The sequence below is a fragment of the Platalea leucorodia genome (genome assembly GCF_965183815.1).
Source record: "Platalea leucorodia genome assembly, chromosome: 19".
Taxonomy (NCBI): Eukaryota; Metazoa; Chordata; class Aves; order Pelecaniformes; family Threskiornithidae; genus Platalea; species Platalea leucorodia.
In genome coordinates, this window is record NC_138841.1 from 7,454,056 (window position 1) to 7,471,252 (window position 17,197).

The following is a 17,197-nucleotide window of genomic DNA, read 5'->3' on the forward strand; positions in this document are numbered from 1 at the left end:
CCTTGCTTGTCCCAGTGCCAGAGGAACAGGACAGTGAGGAGGCAGCAGGTCTGTACAGGGTTGGGCCAGCAAAAGGCAGGAAGGGTGGCCCCAGGGGTTTGCATCTTGGCTGCATCCTCAGGGACCCCTTGACCTCAAAGCCACCCAGATGGGAGGGGTGCCCACTACACTAAGACGGCAGATACAGTCCCAGCCTCAGCCTTGCTGAGGAAGGAAGCTTCTGAATTGTCTGACAGGCTAGTACTTCAGGAAAGAACTCCCTTTGTTTACTCTGGTCCCTACTGAGGGCAAGTTTATGCAGCCACCTTGTTAAGTACTGCACAGCTGGTCATCTTAGGAAGACTTCTCAGTCAGAAGACAGAGGGTGGGAGGGAAGGGCAGTGCTGGGGCTTGTTTGTCTGTGGTGGAGCTGTCTCTAGGCCCCTACGGCCAAGTCCTTTCATCCCACATAGGGGAGCAATTCCTCAGGCCATCCTCAGGCCTGATAAAGAGTCCAGTCCAGGTTTGCAGAGGCTGCTGGCACCCTGGGATCTGCTCTTAAGATACAGATGCTGGTGGCCCTTGTCTCCAGGATAAGGTTGCTCTGCTGCTGGCCAAGCCTAGCACTTTGCTCTGGAGGTTGGTCCCTCTGATCTCTCAGCTCTTGGGTAAAAGGTGGCACTGACAGCGTCTCCCGTAGGCCACCAGTGATGATGTTGTTTTCAGGATGAAACTCTGGCACCCCCTTGCACACATGTTCCTGCAAACACACAGGCATGCACAGACACACATCTCTCCAGCACAGCGACCGGCAGTGCCAGCACCGCACATCCCAGGGACGACGGCCTGGTCACCACAATGAGCTGGGCTGGAGGTGGCCCCGGGGCGGGGGGCTCCCCAGGGCAGCAAGGAGGACCCAGCACAGCGACCACGAGGAGAAGGCCTTTGGGATGCGGGGTCCGTGGTGGCTGGCGGGGACGCAGCTGGAGCCGCTGCAGCACAGCGGGGTGGGGGCAGAAGAGGAAGGAAGCGTGCAGTGTCTCTTCGCAGAGCCCGGGCAATAACAAACAGGAAGAGCGACAGGGCTGCGGCAGCGGGCATCAGCAGGAAGGATGTGCAGTGGCCCCAAGGGCAGACCTGTCCTACCTGAGCCAGACCCTCCAGGGACCTTCCTCCCCAAATACACCCCCTTCCCTGCCCTGCTAGGGAGGGAGAACCCACGTGTCTTCCCTCGAGGTGCCCAGGGATGGTCCCAGGTCCAGAGCGGTGGAGGGTGGCACCCACAGAGAGATGGGTTAGGGGGAAAATGGGGTGGCATGAGGACCACACTGCACATGGCCGGGCATGGAGCGTGGGAGGTGCCGAACCCTGATTCACCCCGCAGTGGGTTGGGGAATGGCTGGTGCACAGCCTGGGCAAGGGGATATGGCCAGGGTGGCAGGGATGGGAGGACTCGTTCTGGCTCCCTGTGGGGCAGATGGGGTCTGGTGTCCCCAGAGCAGCGCCACTGCAACACATGAAGCATCCCACCTCGACCCTTCTGCCAGTGGCCCCAGTCCCATGGCTGGGTCTCGCCTGACCCTCCATGCCCCATGGGCTGGCACCAGCACTGGCCATGGCTGGTTGCAAAGGGCACCGAGCACACCCCACTGGCCCTGCTGGAGATGCCCATGGAGGCACCCCAGGATTTTTGGGGAGGCAGGGCTGTGCTTACAGGCTCAGGACAGGGGTTCGCCAGCGGGGAGCGGGGCTGGGGCTGCAGGCGGCCCAGCGGAGCCGAGCTGCGGCGATGTGGCCGGTATGTGTGTGGGCGGCAGGCAGGGTGGGGGAGAAGGAGGGAGAGGAAGCAGCAGAGGCAGCAGCTCCTTTGATAAGCAGCTTCCTGAACACTTTCAAACCGTGGTGTTAGACCGACACGCGCGGCGCCTGCGGGCCTGTGCCAGGACCGACGGAGCCCACGCCACGGGGCAGCAGGTAGGCAGCCCCCCAGCCTGCCCGTGCCGCCCACTGGAGAGGGGACCCCCACCAGACAGTGATGGGCCCTGGCACCCATGGGCAGTGGGCATGTGCTCGCTGCCGGGCAGCCCTGGGCAGGGCTGGGATGCTGGGCAGGGTGATGGGGACACTCTCCCTGCAGGTGCCGGCAGCTGGGGCTCTTCCCAGGGCCCTCCTGCCTGCCAGGGGTTTGGCTGGGGCATCTCCCAGGTGTTTCCTGGCCGGTGTGCGAGGGATGGCTGCTGGGGTTGGAGCCTGCTGCTGTCTCCGGCCAGGATCTCCCCTGGTGCTGCGACTCCTGGGGAGCAGCTGCTCTTGCCCTGCCTGGCCCGGGGACAGGCCCTCCAGGGCACCCTGCCTAGAGCATGGGGATGGTGCACATGGCAGCGGTGGCATTGCCACCCCCAGAAATGCTGCCACCCAGCAGGGAGTCATGGGGAACATCTCCTGCCCCAGCCGTTTTCCCAAACAGCACGGCCACAGCATGGACCCGGTTCTCTGCAAGACCTCTCTGAGCTGATGAGGTACCTGGGATCCCACTCTTTGCCCACTGAGAGCTCCGACTCTGCAGCATCCCCTGTCCCTTGGGGTCCATCTCCTTCTCAGGAAGGGAGCTGGGGATGAGAAGGAGCCTCATGATCCCAGGGTGCTGCCTGCACCGTGAGGAGCTCTGCCCAAAGGTGAAGCAGCATCACCTGCATCTCCCCATCCCTGCCAGGGGCTGTCCTGGGGCTGGTGGCAGTGGAGCCCTGGCACCCCCCTCCAGCTGGGCTACCCCATCGCCTCTTGCTCAACCACCCAGATAAAGCAGTTTCCTCTTGATGGTTGCTGAGACCTGTGGGATGGAGGAGACTGTCCCAGGGCCTCCCTTGCCAGAGCTGTGAGGCTGTTGAGGGTGCCTGGCCCGGTGTCTCCCAATAGCAGGAGCTGGCCATGCTCCTTGTGGTGCCTACAGCCCACCCCATCTCACCTGCTGAATGCTGCTGTGCTCATGCAGGTCCCAGCTCTCCCCACTCCCCATCAGGCTGAAGCAGGCATGCCGGGGAAGGGCAGGAAATACACGGTGCTTCCCATGGAGATGGAGAGCATCTTGGGTTCCCCCAAAATTAGACCACGCTCCGCCAACACAGGGCGTGGGTGTCCTGTGCTCGGTGCAAGCAGACAGGCATTGGTGCCATGCCCAGGGTCACCAGTGGGTGCCTGTGTGGGCTGCAGTGCTGTGGGCGTCCTGGAGGGTGAACACGCTGGGAGCTCTCCCTATGCCACCCACCTGGATGCAGGGGCTGGGGGCCCCGGTTCCAGGGCAGCTGAAGACCCAAAACCTGTCCCTTGCTTAGGGATCATCTGTCAGGGCATCCACCCAGCCTCACGGTATCTCTCAGATCTGCCTTTTCTTTTCCAGCTCCTTCTCCTCTGATGGCTCCTTGATTCCCTGGGAGCTGAGGGCCCCCCGTGTCCACTCCCTGTGCTTCAGGACAAGGGCTTTGTGGCTGCCGCAGCATGGTACAAGCCTGCTTGGTGTGCTCCAGAGTTCATAACAGCAGCCTGACAGCCCGGGCAGCCGGGGCAGACATGGACAAGACGGACAAGCCCAGTCCCTCTGCCAAGAAGCACGTGCGTCTTCAGGAGAGGTGAGCGTGGCTGGACGGTGTCTGCAGCCCAAACCCCGCGCCGCCTGTCTCAGCCCAAACGGCGGGTACCCACGGCACTGCTCATCCCCAGGGCTTGGGTCCCCCAAACTTCCTTCTCCCAGCCCAGCCCTGCCAGCCCACTGCCTGCCAACTTGTGCAGATGCCAGATCTAAGCGTGGAGGCAGCCCTGACCCCCACCCCGCCTAGCCCCAGCCAAATCTAGACACCAGGCTTTGAGGGCTTTCCAGCAAAAAGGTGAAATGACCAGCTAGTTCCTTGTTCCTCAACCCGCCCTCCACATCTTCTGGGGTCTCTACCTGGCCCCTTTCTTCATCCTCTGTTATTCTCTGCCTGACTTTTGCTTGGTGTGGGGTGATTTTAACTGGTGAGATGGCAGGATGGGCTGCCCTCCTGTCCCAGGGTAGCAGAGGGTCAGCCAGGGACCCCTTTGCCTCACAGGAGGGGCTCCAATGTGTCACTGATGCTGGACATGAGCTCGCTGGGGAGCGTGGAGCCCATCCAGCCCGTCTGCACGCCGCGGGACATCACACTGAAGTTCCTGAGGACATCCAGCCACGTGCTGAGGAGAGAGGAGCTGCAGCAACGTGCCCAGAGCCTGACGCAGCTCCAGGAGGAGTTTTCGGTACGAGGGATGTTTTCACACAAAGAATGGCAGGGGCTGGTGGTGGGGGGGACTGGCAGGGGTGGACATCTCGGAGGGAGGCTCCGAGCCCAGCTGTGCCCCGCAGCACTGGTGGCAGAGAAGGCGATGTGGGCAGACAGGGGTGAGGGGTGCCCTGGGTATCCCCTGGCTGCCCACTCCCTGGTGCACACAAGTCCCTCCTGCATCCCTGGGAAGCCTGTCCTGCTCTCCCATGCCAAGCTCTTCTCCCAAGGTGGCCCCTCTGGAAGGTGTCCCACCACATCTGGCCTAAGGAGAGGGCTCATCCCAGGACCTGACATCTCTGGTGATGCTGCTAGGTCCCTGGGTCAGCCTCTCATTGCCTGGGGGACCAGCTCTGCCATGATGAGGGGACACAAGCAGCAGAGCAATGGAGTTTTCCTCACAGTTGTTCTCTCCTACTGCAGAAAATCCCACCCAACTTTGTCAGTCCGGAGGAGCTGGAGATCCCTGGACGTGCTGCCAAGGACAGATACAAAACCATCCTCCCCAGTACGTGCCACTGCATCCCTTTGCCTCACATTTGCCCAGGTGCCATGTGCGGGGCGGGGGGGGGTGTGTATGCACATGTGTGTGCTTGTGTGCGTGCATGGGTGTTTGTGCACAGGAGGGGGGTGACTCAGAGCAGCCTTGCACCAGGGTGGGCACTCCTGGGTGCTCTTGATGTTCCTGCCGTGCTTGTTCCTGCTCCCCATGTTGCAGGAGATGGGTTGCAGGGGGTGTACACTGTGTTAGGGGGTGGTATGTGGGGAGCTGCTCCTTGGGGTGTATTCCCAGGGTGTGCAGTGCATGACAGCCCAGCCTGGGTTGCTCCCTGCCACTGTGGGGGCCTTACATGTCCCAGGGGCATGTCACTGGGGGTATAAAGGCTGAGAACATTATAGGAGGACTCGTTTGGCCTCTAGTCAGGCACTGTGGGAGGGTCCTGGGGGTTATTGCCTGGCGGGTGAGATACCCTACATGCTCACTGAGGTACAGGCAAGTTTGGGCATGGCTGGCTGTACCCTGCCATGGTAGTGAGGGTGAAATGGGGCAAAAAGGGGCCCAAGGGAGGGTGCAGACAGCTCTGAGCATGGCACGGAGCTGGGAGGACTCAGTCTCCAGCCTCTAAGGCTGAGGCAGAGAGGATGAGCGGGGTCAGGCTCTGAAAGACTATCCCTGGGGTAATGCCTGCCATCTCTTTCAGATCCTGAGAGCCGGGTCTGTCTCAGGAGGGCAGGGAACCAGGAGGAAGACAGCTACATAAACGCCAACTACATCACGGTGAGTGTCCTGCTTGGTTGGAGAGCGGGTGGTCTCCCAGGTTCTGCAGCCCATGGCTCACAGGGCATCAGGCTGCAAACTCCTCAGCGCTACAGGTGCCACACTGGGACCCGCATGCCGGGACACTGACTGTCACCCACTGTCCCGTGGCTGCCCTGGGGTAGCAGTCTGAACTTGCCACCCCTTTCTGAGCTGGAGAGATGTGGCTCCATCCGCGCAGAGCAGACTCGGTGTCCCTTTTGGTGGGAAAGCCTCACAAGGTGGCTGCTTTCGGCTCCCGCTGTTTGGATGGGTTGAGCACCCGTATGGGCTCCGTCGCAGTGGCTTCTCCATCTCTTCCTCGTACGCTAGCCTGTTGTCTGGTAAGGCCACAGGAGGCAAGCCGTGTCAACAGAGCACAGCAGCCCGGTGCTGTTCAACCCTTACACATCTAGGAATTTCCTCTCCGCTCAGGGGGTTTGTTGCAGTCTCCCAAGAAGAAAGCTAACGAAGGGGAGGGCATGGCTTATCTTTGACACCCGATGGGGTCCCTTTCCAGAGACTGAGAAATCCCCAGACCCAAGGGTGTTACTTCAGGCAGCTTGATTTATGATAATCATCCTGCTGTGCAAATGACCCCTTCCAGGCTGCAGTCTCACTTGTTGTGCTGAACCATATGTCACCCTAAAACAGGCTCTTGTGTCAGCCAGGTACCAGCTTTGCCTGGTTGGTAGGCTTCTTCCTGAGCAATTCATCTCATTTCAGCATCCTTCCCCTTGGGACAGGCCAGGGGCACTGGGAAGCAAAGGTGGGTCCACAGCCATTCTGGGTGCGTGGCAGCGAGGAGAGTGTGGGAATGTGACTCAGAAAAGTAGCCCACAGAAATGCCATACTAGAGTATGACGGACAGACCCCTGGAAAGTGGTCTGAGGGCACAGGCTGGGGCTGGAGGGCATTTAGTAGCATTTTTTTTTCTTATGGTGCTCATGGGTGTGATCCAACGAGGCAGCAGTGATGTGAGCTGCTGGCATCCTGCAGTGGGGGTCAAAGTCTGACTTTGGCCACAGAAGCACCATGCCTAAAACTGTTGGGAGGCTTGCTGGTCCAAATGAGGGTTTGAACACGGGCAGCAGAGGACTGCTTTGAGTAGTCTTCCTGAAGCAGCCTGGCAGCACACAGCTTCACGTCGGGTGATGCCATCACCTTGTCCACATGCATCAGGGTGTATGTGAGCATGTGGCATCCTCTCCATCTCACAGGAGTGCTAACAAAAATGCACAAACACTACCCATCCCTGTCTCGCACACATGTGCACATACACGTGCACACACCTGAGCACGTGTGCCCACACATCCCTGTGTGGAGCTGGTATTTTCACCTCTCCAGGGCTGTCACGGTGCAGGAATTTGTGGGCACTTTAGCAAATTAGCATCCCAGGCTGCTTCTGGCATGCTTGGGAGGCAGAGCGAGTCTGGAAGAGCTCTGCAGGTGTTTGATCACATTAGCCCCCACCTGGGACTGAATGTTTTTCCTGCTGGCTATACCCCATGAAATGTTTTTGAGAATGAGGAGCAGGTGGGGGGGAATTCCCAGTGTTGACACCTCCAGGTCTCACTGCAAGCCTCCTTCTGAATGGAAAATCATGTTTCCTACAAAAAAGAAATAATCTTGAGGCATGAGAAAAGGGCTATACAAAATGTTCCTGAAAATGTTCCTGCCCCTTGGCTGGGCCAGTGCAACTTCTTGTGGGACCAAACTGTTAACAGGATTCCTGGAAAGACCTGGATTAAATCACAGGCGTTTGGGTGCATTTTTAACTGAGATCTCTTTTGACAAAGCCATGAAGCTTTGCCCGGAGTGCTGTGTACTGGCTTTTCCAAAAGCTGTGGGTGCTGTGGGTGCCTCCGCCAGCATCCCCAGGGCATCCTCAGCTGGGTCCCTGACTCCTTGCTGTATTGCCAAATTGCATCTCCAGCTGGGAGCTGGAGTAACACGTTACTGATCCCGTTACTTTCCCACACCTCTGCCTGTGCCTGCCCTCCAGCTCCTGCCTGCTGCCGCTGCATGCTCTCCCCACTGCTGGGCCAGCAGCACTGCCCATGAGGCCATGGTGTGAAGCAGGAGCTGAGCAGACTCGGAGAACCTCCAAGCTTTTCTGTTTCTTTGGCAATTTTATACTGGGGAAGGAAGTGACCGTGGAGGCAGAGGATGCTTGGACCTGTAAAACAGAGCCTGGGGCAGAGGCAGGGCAGTGGCCTGTGCTGACCACCCCTCCAGCTGTCCCCAGACCCAGTCCTCCTGCTGCTGAGCACTGCCATGTCCCCTCCTGAGCCTGGTGGGGAGGCAGCACTGGTGGGACCCAGCTGGGACTATCCCAGGTCCCAGCCAGAGTGGAGCTTGATGACTTCTGCTTGTCCTTGGAGAAATGCCTCTGGTGAGAAGCGTCAGCTCTGCGTCGCCAAGATGTCCATCACACCAGCTATTGTCACACCAATAACCTGGGGATGCTTGCAAGAAGCTTAGGTGCACATGGCTTGCTCCATGGGCTTGCTCCTGGATTGTGGGACTGGGAGGATGGAGAGGATGTCTGGTAGTTCCTAATCAGGTCTATAAAAGCATTTGAAGGACAGGTTTAGTAGGAAATAGCCCATGTGGCTCAGCATCTCACCTGTAGAGGAAGCCAAGCATCACGAGAGCTGGGGTGGCCTGGAGACAGGCTCCCCTTGCACGTCAGGGTCCCCCCAGCGTCACTGATGGACCATGTTCTTGGCAGGGCTATGCAGGGCGGCCCCGGGAGTACATCGCCACCCAGGGACCCATGCTGAACACCGTGACCGACTTCTGGGAGATGGTGTGGCAGGAGGAGGCACCCCTCATCATCATGATAACCAAGCTCCAGGAGCGCAAAGAGGTACTGTTGTCCCTTCCCAGGCCCAGGCCCAGCACCCTAGCCAGGAGCAAAGGAGTGGTGTGGGGTAATAACAACAGTAAAGGGCTGTGCGAGACCAAATGTGGGGTCTGAGCACCTGCTTGCTTTCTCTGCTTTGCTCTCAGAGGGCACCCCTGATGGCTCACACACGGAGGAGGAGAGCCCCAGGGCTGCAGCCTTGGCCCCATCCAGCAAAGCCTCTCCTGCTCACGTGGCCTCTTGTGCTCTGGGCATGCTTTGCCAGCTGGATAATAGGATAAAGAGATTAGGACAACCCCTGGGAGAGGGAACAGAAGCAGTGGTCAGCAGTGTCCCTCCAGCCCCGAGCAGCTCTCCTCCTGGGCTGGGAGCTCTCCGCTGGCAGATGTGGGCTGGGCTGGGAGCCAGCAGCACTGTGCCCTGTGTGGTGGCTGCCCTGCGCCTTGGCTGCGATCCCTGGCTCCCCGTCCAAGCAGCATCTGACTGGGGGAACTCACCCTCTCTTTCCTGGCCATGTCCTTCCTCCCTCCCTTCTCTCCCTGGCTGGCACAGCATCCCTGTGCCCGCCACTGGGCAGGCTGGGCCCTCCTGGGTCTGGCAGGACACAGACTGGCCCAGGCACAGCTCCCGTGGGGCCGGGGAGAGCCGTGCAGCCCCGGGGTCTGAAAGCCATATGGCAGGGCATGGGAAAGGGTGCAGGGGAAGCAGATGTGGGGAGAGGGATCTATCCCTTCCTTAGCTTCCCCTCTGTATCACTCCACATCCACCTTCCCCACTCCCCCACACCTCCCCAAGTGATGCTCCTTCCCAAAAGCACTGAGCAAAGCATAGCTCAGACATCCAGTGGGTGCCTTGAGCATCTCCACAGCCATGAAGCCTGCCTTGTTCTTTCAGAAATGTGTCCACTACTGGCCGGAGAAGGAGGGCATCTACGGCCCCTTCACCATCCGTGTGCAGGGGGTGAGCGAGTGCGTGGAGTATGTGATCCGGGATCTCTCCATCCAGGTGGGTTCAAGCTCTGTCCTGAGGTCAGAAGGGGAGCCCAGCAGGGTCTGGCAGTGCCCCTGACACCCCCAGGCTCTCTAGTGGGGTGGCAACGCTGTGTGACAGGGGAGCAGAGGGTTCATGGCTCGGAGAGCTGGGTCTTATGAGTCCCCTGCCAGAGGACAGGTCTGCAGAGCTCCTGGCCACCCAAGGAGGCTGAGTGGGAGCAGGACCCAGCCCTGGAGGGGAGAGGAGAGGGGGTCAGCTGGGGACACCTTCTCAGTTAGCCCTTTGCTGTTTGCACTGTGCCACTGGGCTCTGCCCCACGGGGTCTCCGTAGTCACCCTGGGCTGACACTAGCCAAAAGGATCTTGCTGGCTTTGCCTGGACTGTGGGGACAGTACTGGGACGGGGCATCTTCTGCGATGGGACACTTCGCAGAGTCCCTGGCCCAGGGGTCTCTCCTGGGTGTCTGGTAGAGGCTCAAAGAGGGATCTGGGAGGAGAGCAGATGAGACGGGCACAGGCTGCCTGGCCTCTGCTTGAGCTGGACTCCATGTCTTCATTTGGCCCAGCCCAGCGAATCCATGCTCCCGCGTCCTGATTTCTGTTTCTTCTGTGCTGGAAAAGCTTGAAGGTGAATGCCGCCAGGTGAAACACATCCTCTTCCCTTCCTGGCCGGATCAGCAGACACCGGAGTCAGCCAAGCCCCTGCTGCACTTGGTGTCCAAGGTGGAGGAGATTCTCCAGGCTCCAGCCAGCCCAGGGCCCATCATTGTGCACTGCAGGTAAGGGCTTTCCCCTCACCTGAGCCCCTGTGTGCCCTTCACCTTGGGGTCTGTCTGAAAATGCTGGAGGGGAAAATCCCACATGTAAATGCTCATGAGCTGGTCCCGCTGTGGTGCAGAAATCCCAGGGCACAGCATCCCCATAGCAGAGTTGTTCAGCCAGCAACTCCTGTCCTGGCATCAGGATAGTGGCATTAGCATGGTGCATAGTGCCCTGTAAAGAAATCTGATTTGTACCTGGGTTTGCAGACAGCGAGATGGGAGTAGGAGAGCTCTGCAGGGTCAGGACCCAGCCACCAGACCCACGGCAGATCCACGGCTCAGGCTCCTGCTGCCTCTGACACTGAGCATGGCCTGCGACTCGGCTGTGAAGCTGTTTTTCAGGGCAGCCCTCCTGGAGGAGGTGGCCTCTGTGTATTTTCTCTCACCGCTAAGTGAATTTGGGGACAGTGGAGCAGAGTGCCAGGTCATCCCTACGCAACACACTTGGCATGTGATGCTGCAGGCTGGCCCAGGGCAGACCCCTCAGTGCCTGGGGTTGGAGCACAGCTGGGAGGGGAGGTGAACGGGCTGCAGACCACTGCACTGCACGGGGATGGGGGGCACAGACTGGTTTTGTGCTTCCAGAGCAGCCTCAGCTGGGCTGTGCAACATGGCAGGACCCCCTTGCCATGGCAGAGTGATGCCAGCCCATGTCTTTTGGTGTCTGGCTAAGGAAGTTGGTCTGGCAGCTGGGATCAGGACCCCAGCATCCCTCTAGGAAGAAATCATGGCAGCAAACAATCCAGGAGTATGTCCAGCTCGGACAGACCAAGGTCCAGGCAGCGGATGTTGTTGGTGCTCAGCACAGCTGTGTCTGTCCCGCAGCGCAGGCATCGGCCGGACAGGCTGCTTTATCGCTACCAGAATCGGGTGCCAGCAGCTGAAGGACAAGGGGAATGTGGATATCCTGGGAATCGTGTGCCGGCTCCGCATAGACAGGTGGGTGCTCAGAGCAGGCTGTTCCTTGGAGGGTCCTGCTGGGTGCCAAGCCTAGGAGGATGGATGCAGGAGGGATGTGGGGATGGGCATCACGAAGGGGCATGGGGACAATTTTTGATGGAAACCAGAAAGGTTGCTGAAAGATGCAGATGTGGTGACGGCAAGCAATTGCCCAGTGCCGGACTGGTTTTGCTGTCAGGGCTGTTGTAGCTCTGAGGACGTGAGGGAGAGGAGAGCGGCTCTGAACCTGGTAGCCAGTCTGCCCCTTCCAGCTCAGCCACTAAATTCAGAAACACTTGATTTTGCCACTTTTCAAGAAGTACTGGTAAAAATTAGAGCCAAATCAGTTGCTAATCTGCGTTTTGAACAGCCCAGCAATGGTGCTGAGCCCAAATACTCTTTGGGCAGCTCTGGCACCTGTTTCAGATGTACCTGTGTGTGGTGGGTGAAGCAGGAATATTTGTGCCCCGGGAGCAGGGAACCGGGAATGGGGTTATGGGCTTCAGCAAGGTGTCAACAGGACCTGCCTTTCCCTTGCAGAGGTGGGATGATCCAGACGAGCGAGCAGTACCAGTTCCTCCATCACACACTAGCTCTCTACGCTTCCCAGCTGCCGGAGGAGGGAGGCCACTAGCACAGGGCTCCCACTGGGCTGTTGGCTCCCTGCTCCGATGTCTCCTGCACCAGCCTTGGGGACATCTCCACCAAACCCCCTTACTACTGCCGCCGGGCCACAGAGCAGCAGCATGAGCATCCCTCAGGATGAGCACAGCTGAGCAAATCCATGGGGATTGTGGCCTTGAGACCCTGGGGACCAGGAGGATTTGGTGGGTTCACATGAGGGATTCAGTGGGTGCTCGAGGTGGCCGTTGCTGCTGGCTCAAGGCAGATTTCACCCCTGGATTTCACCCAGATTTGGCTTTTGAAATGTGCTATGTTTTATCCTCAACCAGAAGAGCAAGCTGTGCAGAGGAATTGAAGCTGGGTGAGTGCCGGGAGCACGGTTTGCCTTTTAGCTGCACAGAAATGTTTAACTCGTTAGATGCAGAGCTGGAACAATTACCCTGCAAATAAACAGAGCCTCTCCCCCAGCTGCGTATCTATCGTCTGCGGGCAGAGGCCGCGCTGTGTGCAGGGCTGGGCTTGCTCCGAGCACGCGCCGTGATGCTCTTCTTGCTAAAGATGCACCTTGATGATCTGGCACAAAAGGTGCACAGTTGGTTGCCTTTGTTACATGGCTTACTTTCCTCTCCCCCTTCGGCCAACACCTTCTCAACAGCCTTAAAGCAGGGGATATTCCTAAGAAGTGCAAGCAACACGTTCCCAATTGCCTTTGTTACCTGAGGGTGGGGGTTTTGCTGAAATCAGAACAAAATAATATTTAGGCTTTTTTCACTGATACATTCAGGGGGAAAAAAGAAGGAGAAATATTTTGGCACAAAGCATGGAGATGGAAATATTCTGTAAAATATTTCAAAGCTATTCAAAACTGCCCTTCAGCTGATGGGCATTGCACACGCTGTTGGGCAGTGAGGGCTGATAAGGAGCTCAGGGCTGCCTGGCCTGTGCCTGCCTGTGCCCACAAGCCGTGATGTGGCCCACTCGGTGGGTGAGATCCAGGGAAAAAAAGGTCAGTCCTCTTGCTGAGAGTCTGAGCTCGCCTCAGCTCCTGGAGCATCCCCAGATCAGGGCTGTGTGCACGGACCCCCCTCCACTTCTCTGAGGGTCCCCAAAAGGCAGTTGAATGGCTGCCCAACCGTTTTGCCCTAGTGCTTGTTGTTCAGGCTCTGGCACTCTCTTGGGAGGAGAAATGATTGAATAAGAAGAGAATTTTCATCCTTGACTCTGCAGTTCTCCTGTCTTGCCATCAGTCCATCCGTCCAGGAGGGGGGTCCTCAGGCCCATGTCCCCCCTGCCAGGATCCCATCCTCACTGCTCCTCTCCTTCCTCCTCTCCCGCTCCTCTCCATTTACTCTATAAAAGCAGTAAGTGAACAAGTGAATCGGCCTTGTCCAAGGATGAGTAGTGACCCAAAGTCAGTTTCTTCTCCTTGATCTTGCTGGGCATAAGTAGCAAACCCAGTGGCAGACCAGGCATGTCCCACCATGCAAAAATAGCCAATATTACAGAAATTATCATGTATTGCTGAGCCCTGGTAGTCCTTATGAGTTCTTCTCATGTGTTTGCAGACTCTCTGGAGAGAGTACTTGCCAGGGCACCTGCTATAGCATGATAAAGTGACGTTGAAGCATCTGCTTACTGCAAGGAGCAAACCCTCTTGGAGAAATGTCTCAGAGAGGGGATGGAAGAGTGACAGTGAGAGACCCTCTGCTAGCACAGCCCCCTCCCACAGCACCAGCAACAAACCCACTCCCTGGCCCCGCAGCAGGAAAAAAACCCAGATCTGAAGTAGTCCTTCCACCTACAGGTCCTTCCACCTACAGCCTCTGAATCCCCTGGCAGAGCAATCTCCCTGTACGGCCATCAAGTTAACCCTTCCTTGTGCCACTGAACCTGCCTGGCTGGGTACTGCTGGAGGGATCTTGGTCTCTGCGGGGCTCCTGCCCGGTGCCTGGGCTCTTGGAGAGACCGCAGAGCCTCCACAAGCCCCCAAAGGTCAAAGCATGGCTCAGGACCTTGCCTTCTCAGTTAATTTTATGTCACGGTGTTGCCTTTGGTGGTGTCTCTGAAGCCACTGATGGAAGTTTTGAGCTTGTCTGAGACAGGCTTTACTCAGCTGGCCCATGGCATCCTCCTTCCCGAGTCTTTCCTCCCCACATTGCCATCAGGCAGGGGAACTTGAAAGGCCTACAAACTGCACCAAGGCACAGTCTTTCCCCACGCTCCTTGGACAGCAGGACATGCACCATTTTTCTCATGCTTTCAGTTTATTATCAAAAGGAGAGTTGTTAGGGCAGGCTTGCAGTGAGCTGTGTTGAGGGTCTCCCAAGGCACGCAGGAGCAGCGCTGGGGCCGGTGGCCGGGCAGGGGGTGTTGTCATCCCCTCTCAGATTCCCCATCGGGTGCTGGGAGTTTTGCCAGTTCAGCTGTCTGATGCAGATCATGATCAGTTAAGCAGTTTTCCTGTCTCTCAATCTCAATTTCTACCAGCTCTATCTGTTCAAGACACTTGTCAGGCTATTACCACGCTCCGTCTTCCCTGTATTTATTTCCCAAGCGCTCCTCAGGGCTACGCTGGGCTATTGCCTGCGTTATTGCAAAACACCATCCCAGGGCTCACCCCATGTCAGGGGTGAAGTAGGGTGTCTGATCCGGTCTGGCTGTGTCAGGCTTATACCTGTGTCCTGCAAAACTTCTTCACCCTGTCCATAAAGACCATGGGGTGCCCAGCAGGCAAAGGAAAGGAATCACTCCGAAATCTCACATCTCCCCGTGCCCCAGGCTGAGATTAAGCCCCCGAGCTTGGCCAGGGGTTCCAGCAGGGCCAAGATTGCTCCTGTTCCTCATTCCCCTCCCTTAAAACCCTCGCATGGACCCAGCTGCCTTTTTCCTTCTCATGGTGTTTCTGTGCTTTGCTGGAGGTGCAGTTCAGGCAACTGGGCAGGGAGCTGGTGCTGGGGTCCTTGGGCTGCAAACTCCTGCAAACCATGTCCCCAGCAGGCCAGGTCCTGCCCAGGGTTCAGGAAACGTCCCTTCTCCATGTGACTGGAGGTTTTCCAGGCTGGTAATCCATTTCCTACACTTGCAACAACTCACCAGGCTGGAAGTTGCCTAGGATGGGAGAAAAAAACATGGTGTCCATGTGGTGCATATCAGCAGGCATTGCTGGTGGCAAGGAGATCCAAGGTGCTCCAAATTCACTGCAGCTGATGAAGAGTGCCAGTGCATTGCATGGTGTCCCCATCGAACATAGCACACCACTGCAGGCTGCAGCAGGGCACTGCTTCAGCCAGCTTCTTGGAAGAGCAGGGCATTGGGGTAGGATGTGCCAAAATCCAGCATTTTGGGTATTCAGTAACAGCTCTCCACTCAGGTGAGCAATGTAACCACAGACAAGTCTCTAACAGCGTTCTCATGGACTCCAAGTAATCAATGACCAAGCCATAGAATCATAGAATCGTAGAATCGTTTAGGTTGGAAAGGACCTCTGAGATCATCGAGTCCAACCTGTTAACCTAACTGCCTGGCCCACCTCTAAACCATGGCCCTAAGCACCACATCCACATGTTTTTTGAACACTTCCAGGGACTGTGATTGCACCCCTGCCCTGGGCAGCCTGTGCCAGTGCCTGACCACTCTCGCCGTGAAGAAATTTTTCCTAACATCTAATGTTAACCTCCCCTGGCACAACTTGAGGCCATTTCCTCTCGTCCCATCGTTTGTTCCTGGGGAGAAGAGACCGACCCCCCCGGCTCCAGCCTCCTTTCAGGCCGTTGCAGAGAGCGATGAGGGCTCCCCTCAGCCTCCTCTTCTCCAGGCTGAGCCCCCCCAGCTCCCCCAGCCGCTCCTCCCCAGCCTTGTGCTCCAGCCCCTGCCCCAGCCTCGCTGCCCTGCTCTGGCCACGCTCCAGCCCCTCCATGGCCGCCTTGGGGTGCGGGGCCCAGCGCTGAGCACAGCATTCGAGGGGCGGCCTCACCAGTGCCCAGCACGGGGGGACGATCCCTGCCCTGCTCCTGCTGGCCACACCGTTCCTGATACAAGCCAGGATGCCACTGGCCCTCTTGGCCACCTGGGCACCCTGCTGGCTCGTGTCCAGTGGCTGTCGACCAGCACCCCTGGGCCCTTTCCCGCCGGGCAGCTCCCAGCCGCTCCTCCCCACGCCTGCAGCGGTGCCTGGGGTTCTTGTGCCCCAAGTGCAGGACCCGGCCCTGAGCCTTGGTGGCCCTCACCCAGTGGCCTGGGCCCATCGACCCAGCCTGGCCAGGTCCCTCTGTACAGCCTTGCTACCTTCAGGCAGATCAACACTTCCACCCAAAAACACTGCCATCACCCAGAAAGGACATTTCAAGGCATGCTTTGACATTTCAAGGGCAGCACTGGGATCCCAGGAGCTCACGGAGGCCCCATGAGAGCACCGGCAGCAGGTGGGACCCCACAGGGGACGAGGTCCACCCAGAATCACCCCACCCAGCACCAGAGGGACAGGTTGACCTGGTGGCTGGGAGCACTGGGGACACTGTGGGGCACAGGAGTGACATCTCTTCGTGCTGGTGTTTGGGAACCCAGTGGTTAAACCATGAGATGGGGGAACACGGAGATGGGAGAACACGGAGAATAAGCCACCCGCTACCCCATGTTAACACAGAGCACAGCCCTGACAGTTCAGTTTCTTTAAGGAACTTAGTTGAGCAACCACATCAAAACCTTCTGGGAATTTCAAATATGCTCTTGTCTGGAGAGGTCCTGGAGCGGTGCTGGCTCTTGCACAAGACGCTCTGCCCAGTCCCACACTCCTGGCACGGAGACCACGGGGTGACACAATGGGGGACAGTGCTGTAGAGGTGCAGCCACGGGGAGCGGATCTGGCTCGTTCAGCCCTGCACGTGCCACCATGGCTCCTCTGCAGGGAGCAGAGCTTGGGACCCCCTGGTTCAAACCAGCTGGAAAGAACCAGATGTCTCCAAACCTGCCAGGGCTGGCGCGAGGCCCTCCCTGTGCTGGGGATAGGGGAAATGGGGATGGGCAGAGGGGGGCCAGTACAGGAAAAGGGTCTTTTTTGCTCATTTGCTCATGTCTCTCCCGGCGTGGGGATGGACTCGCCCAGTTCCCATGTCTGCTATGAGCAGAGCATCATGCTTTGTTTGAGCACTGGATGGACAGAGGTTCTCTGGCAGGGACAGCAGTAACACCCATGCTATCAGAAGGCAATCTCTGCTAACAACTTCAGTGCCACAGGCATTTTGGGTGGGAAGCCCCAAACTGGTGCAGGGACATTCCCTGGGCTGGAATCTGTTAACAAAAAAACAGCTTCAGGCAGAAACTACACACAAGAATTGGGGGACGATGAATTTTTCACTGGTTTGAGGAGCTGCAATGGAGTAATTACA

General features: G+C 58.0%; 1 protein-coding gene across 1 annotated transcript; it reads left to right on the forward strand.

Moving 5' to 3' along the window:
- Nucleotides 1–1,866: 1,866 nt before the first annotated feature.
- On the forward strand, nucleotides 1,867–12,116 carry PTPN7 (protein tyrosine phosphatase non-receptor type 7). Its single transcript, XM_082330444.1, has 10 exons — nucleotides 1,867–1,953; nucleotides 3,377–3,605; nucleotides 4,065–4,248; nucleotides 4,695–4,779; nucleotides 5,474–5,550; nucleotides 8,303–8,440; nucleotides 9,332–9,442; nucleotides 10,051–10,208; nucleotides 11,076–11,189; nucleotides 11,730–12,116. The coding sequence occupies exons 2-10, from the start codon at nucleotides 3,475–3,477 to the stop codon at nucleotides 11,821–11,823; spliced, it is 1,092 nt and encodes a 363-aa protein (XP_082186570.1). The 5' UTR covers nucleotides 1,867–1,953; nucleotides 3,377–3,474; the 3' UTR covers nucleotides 11,824–12,116.
- Nucleotides 12,117–17,197: the final 5,081 nt, after the last annotated feature.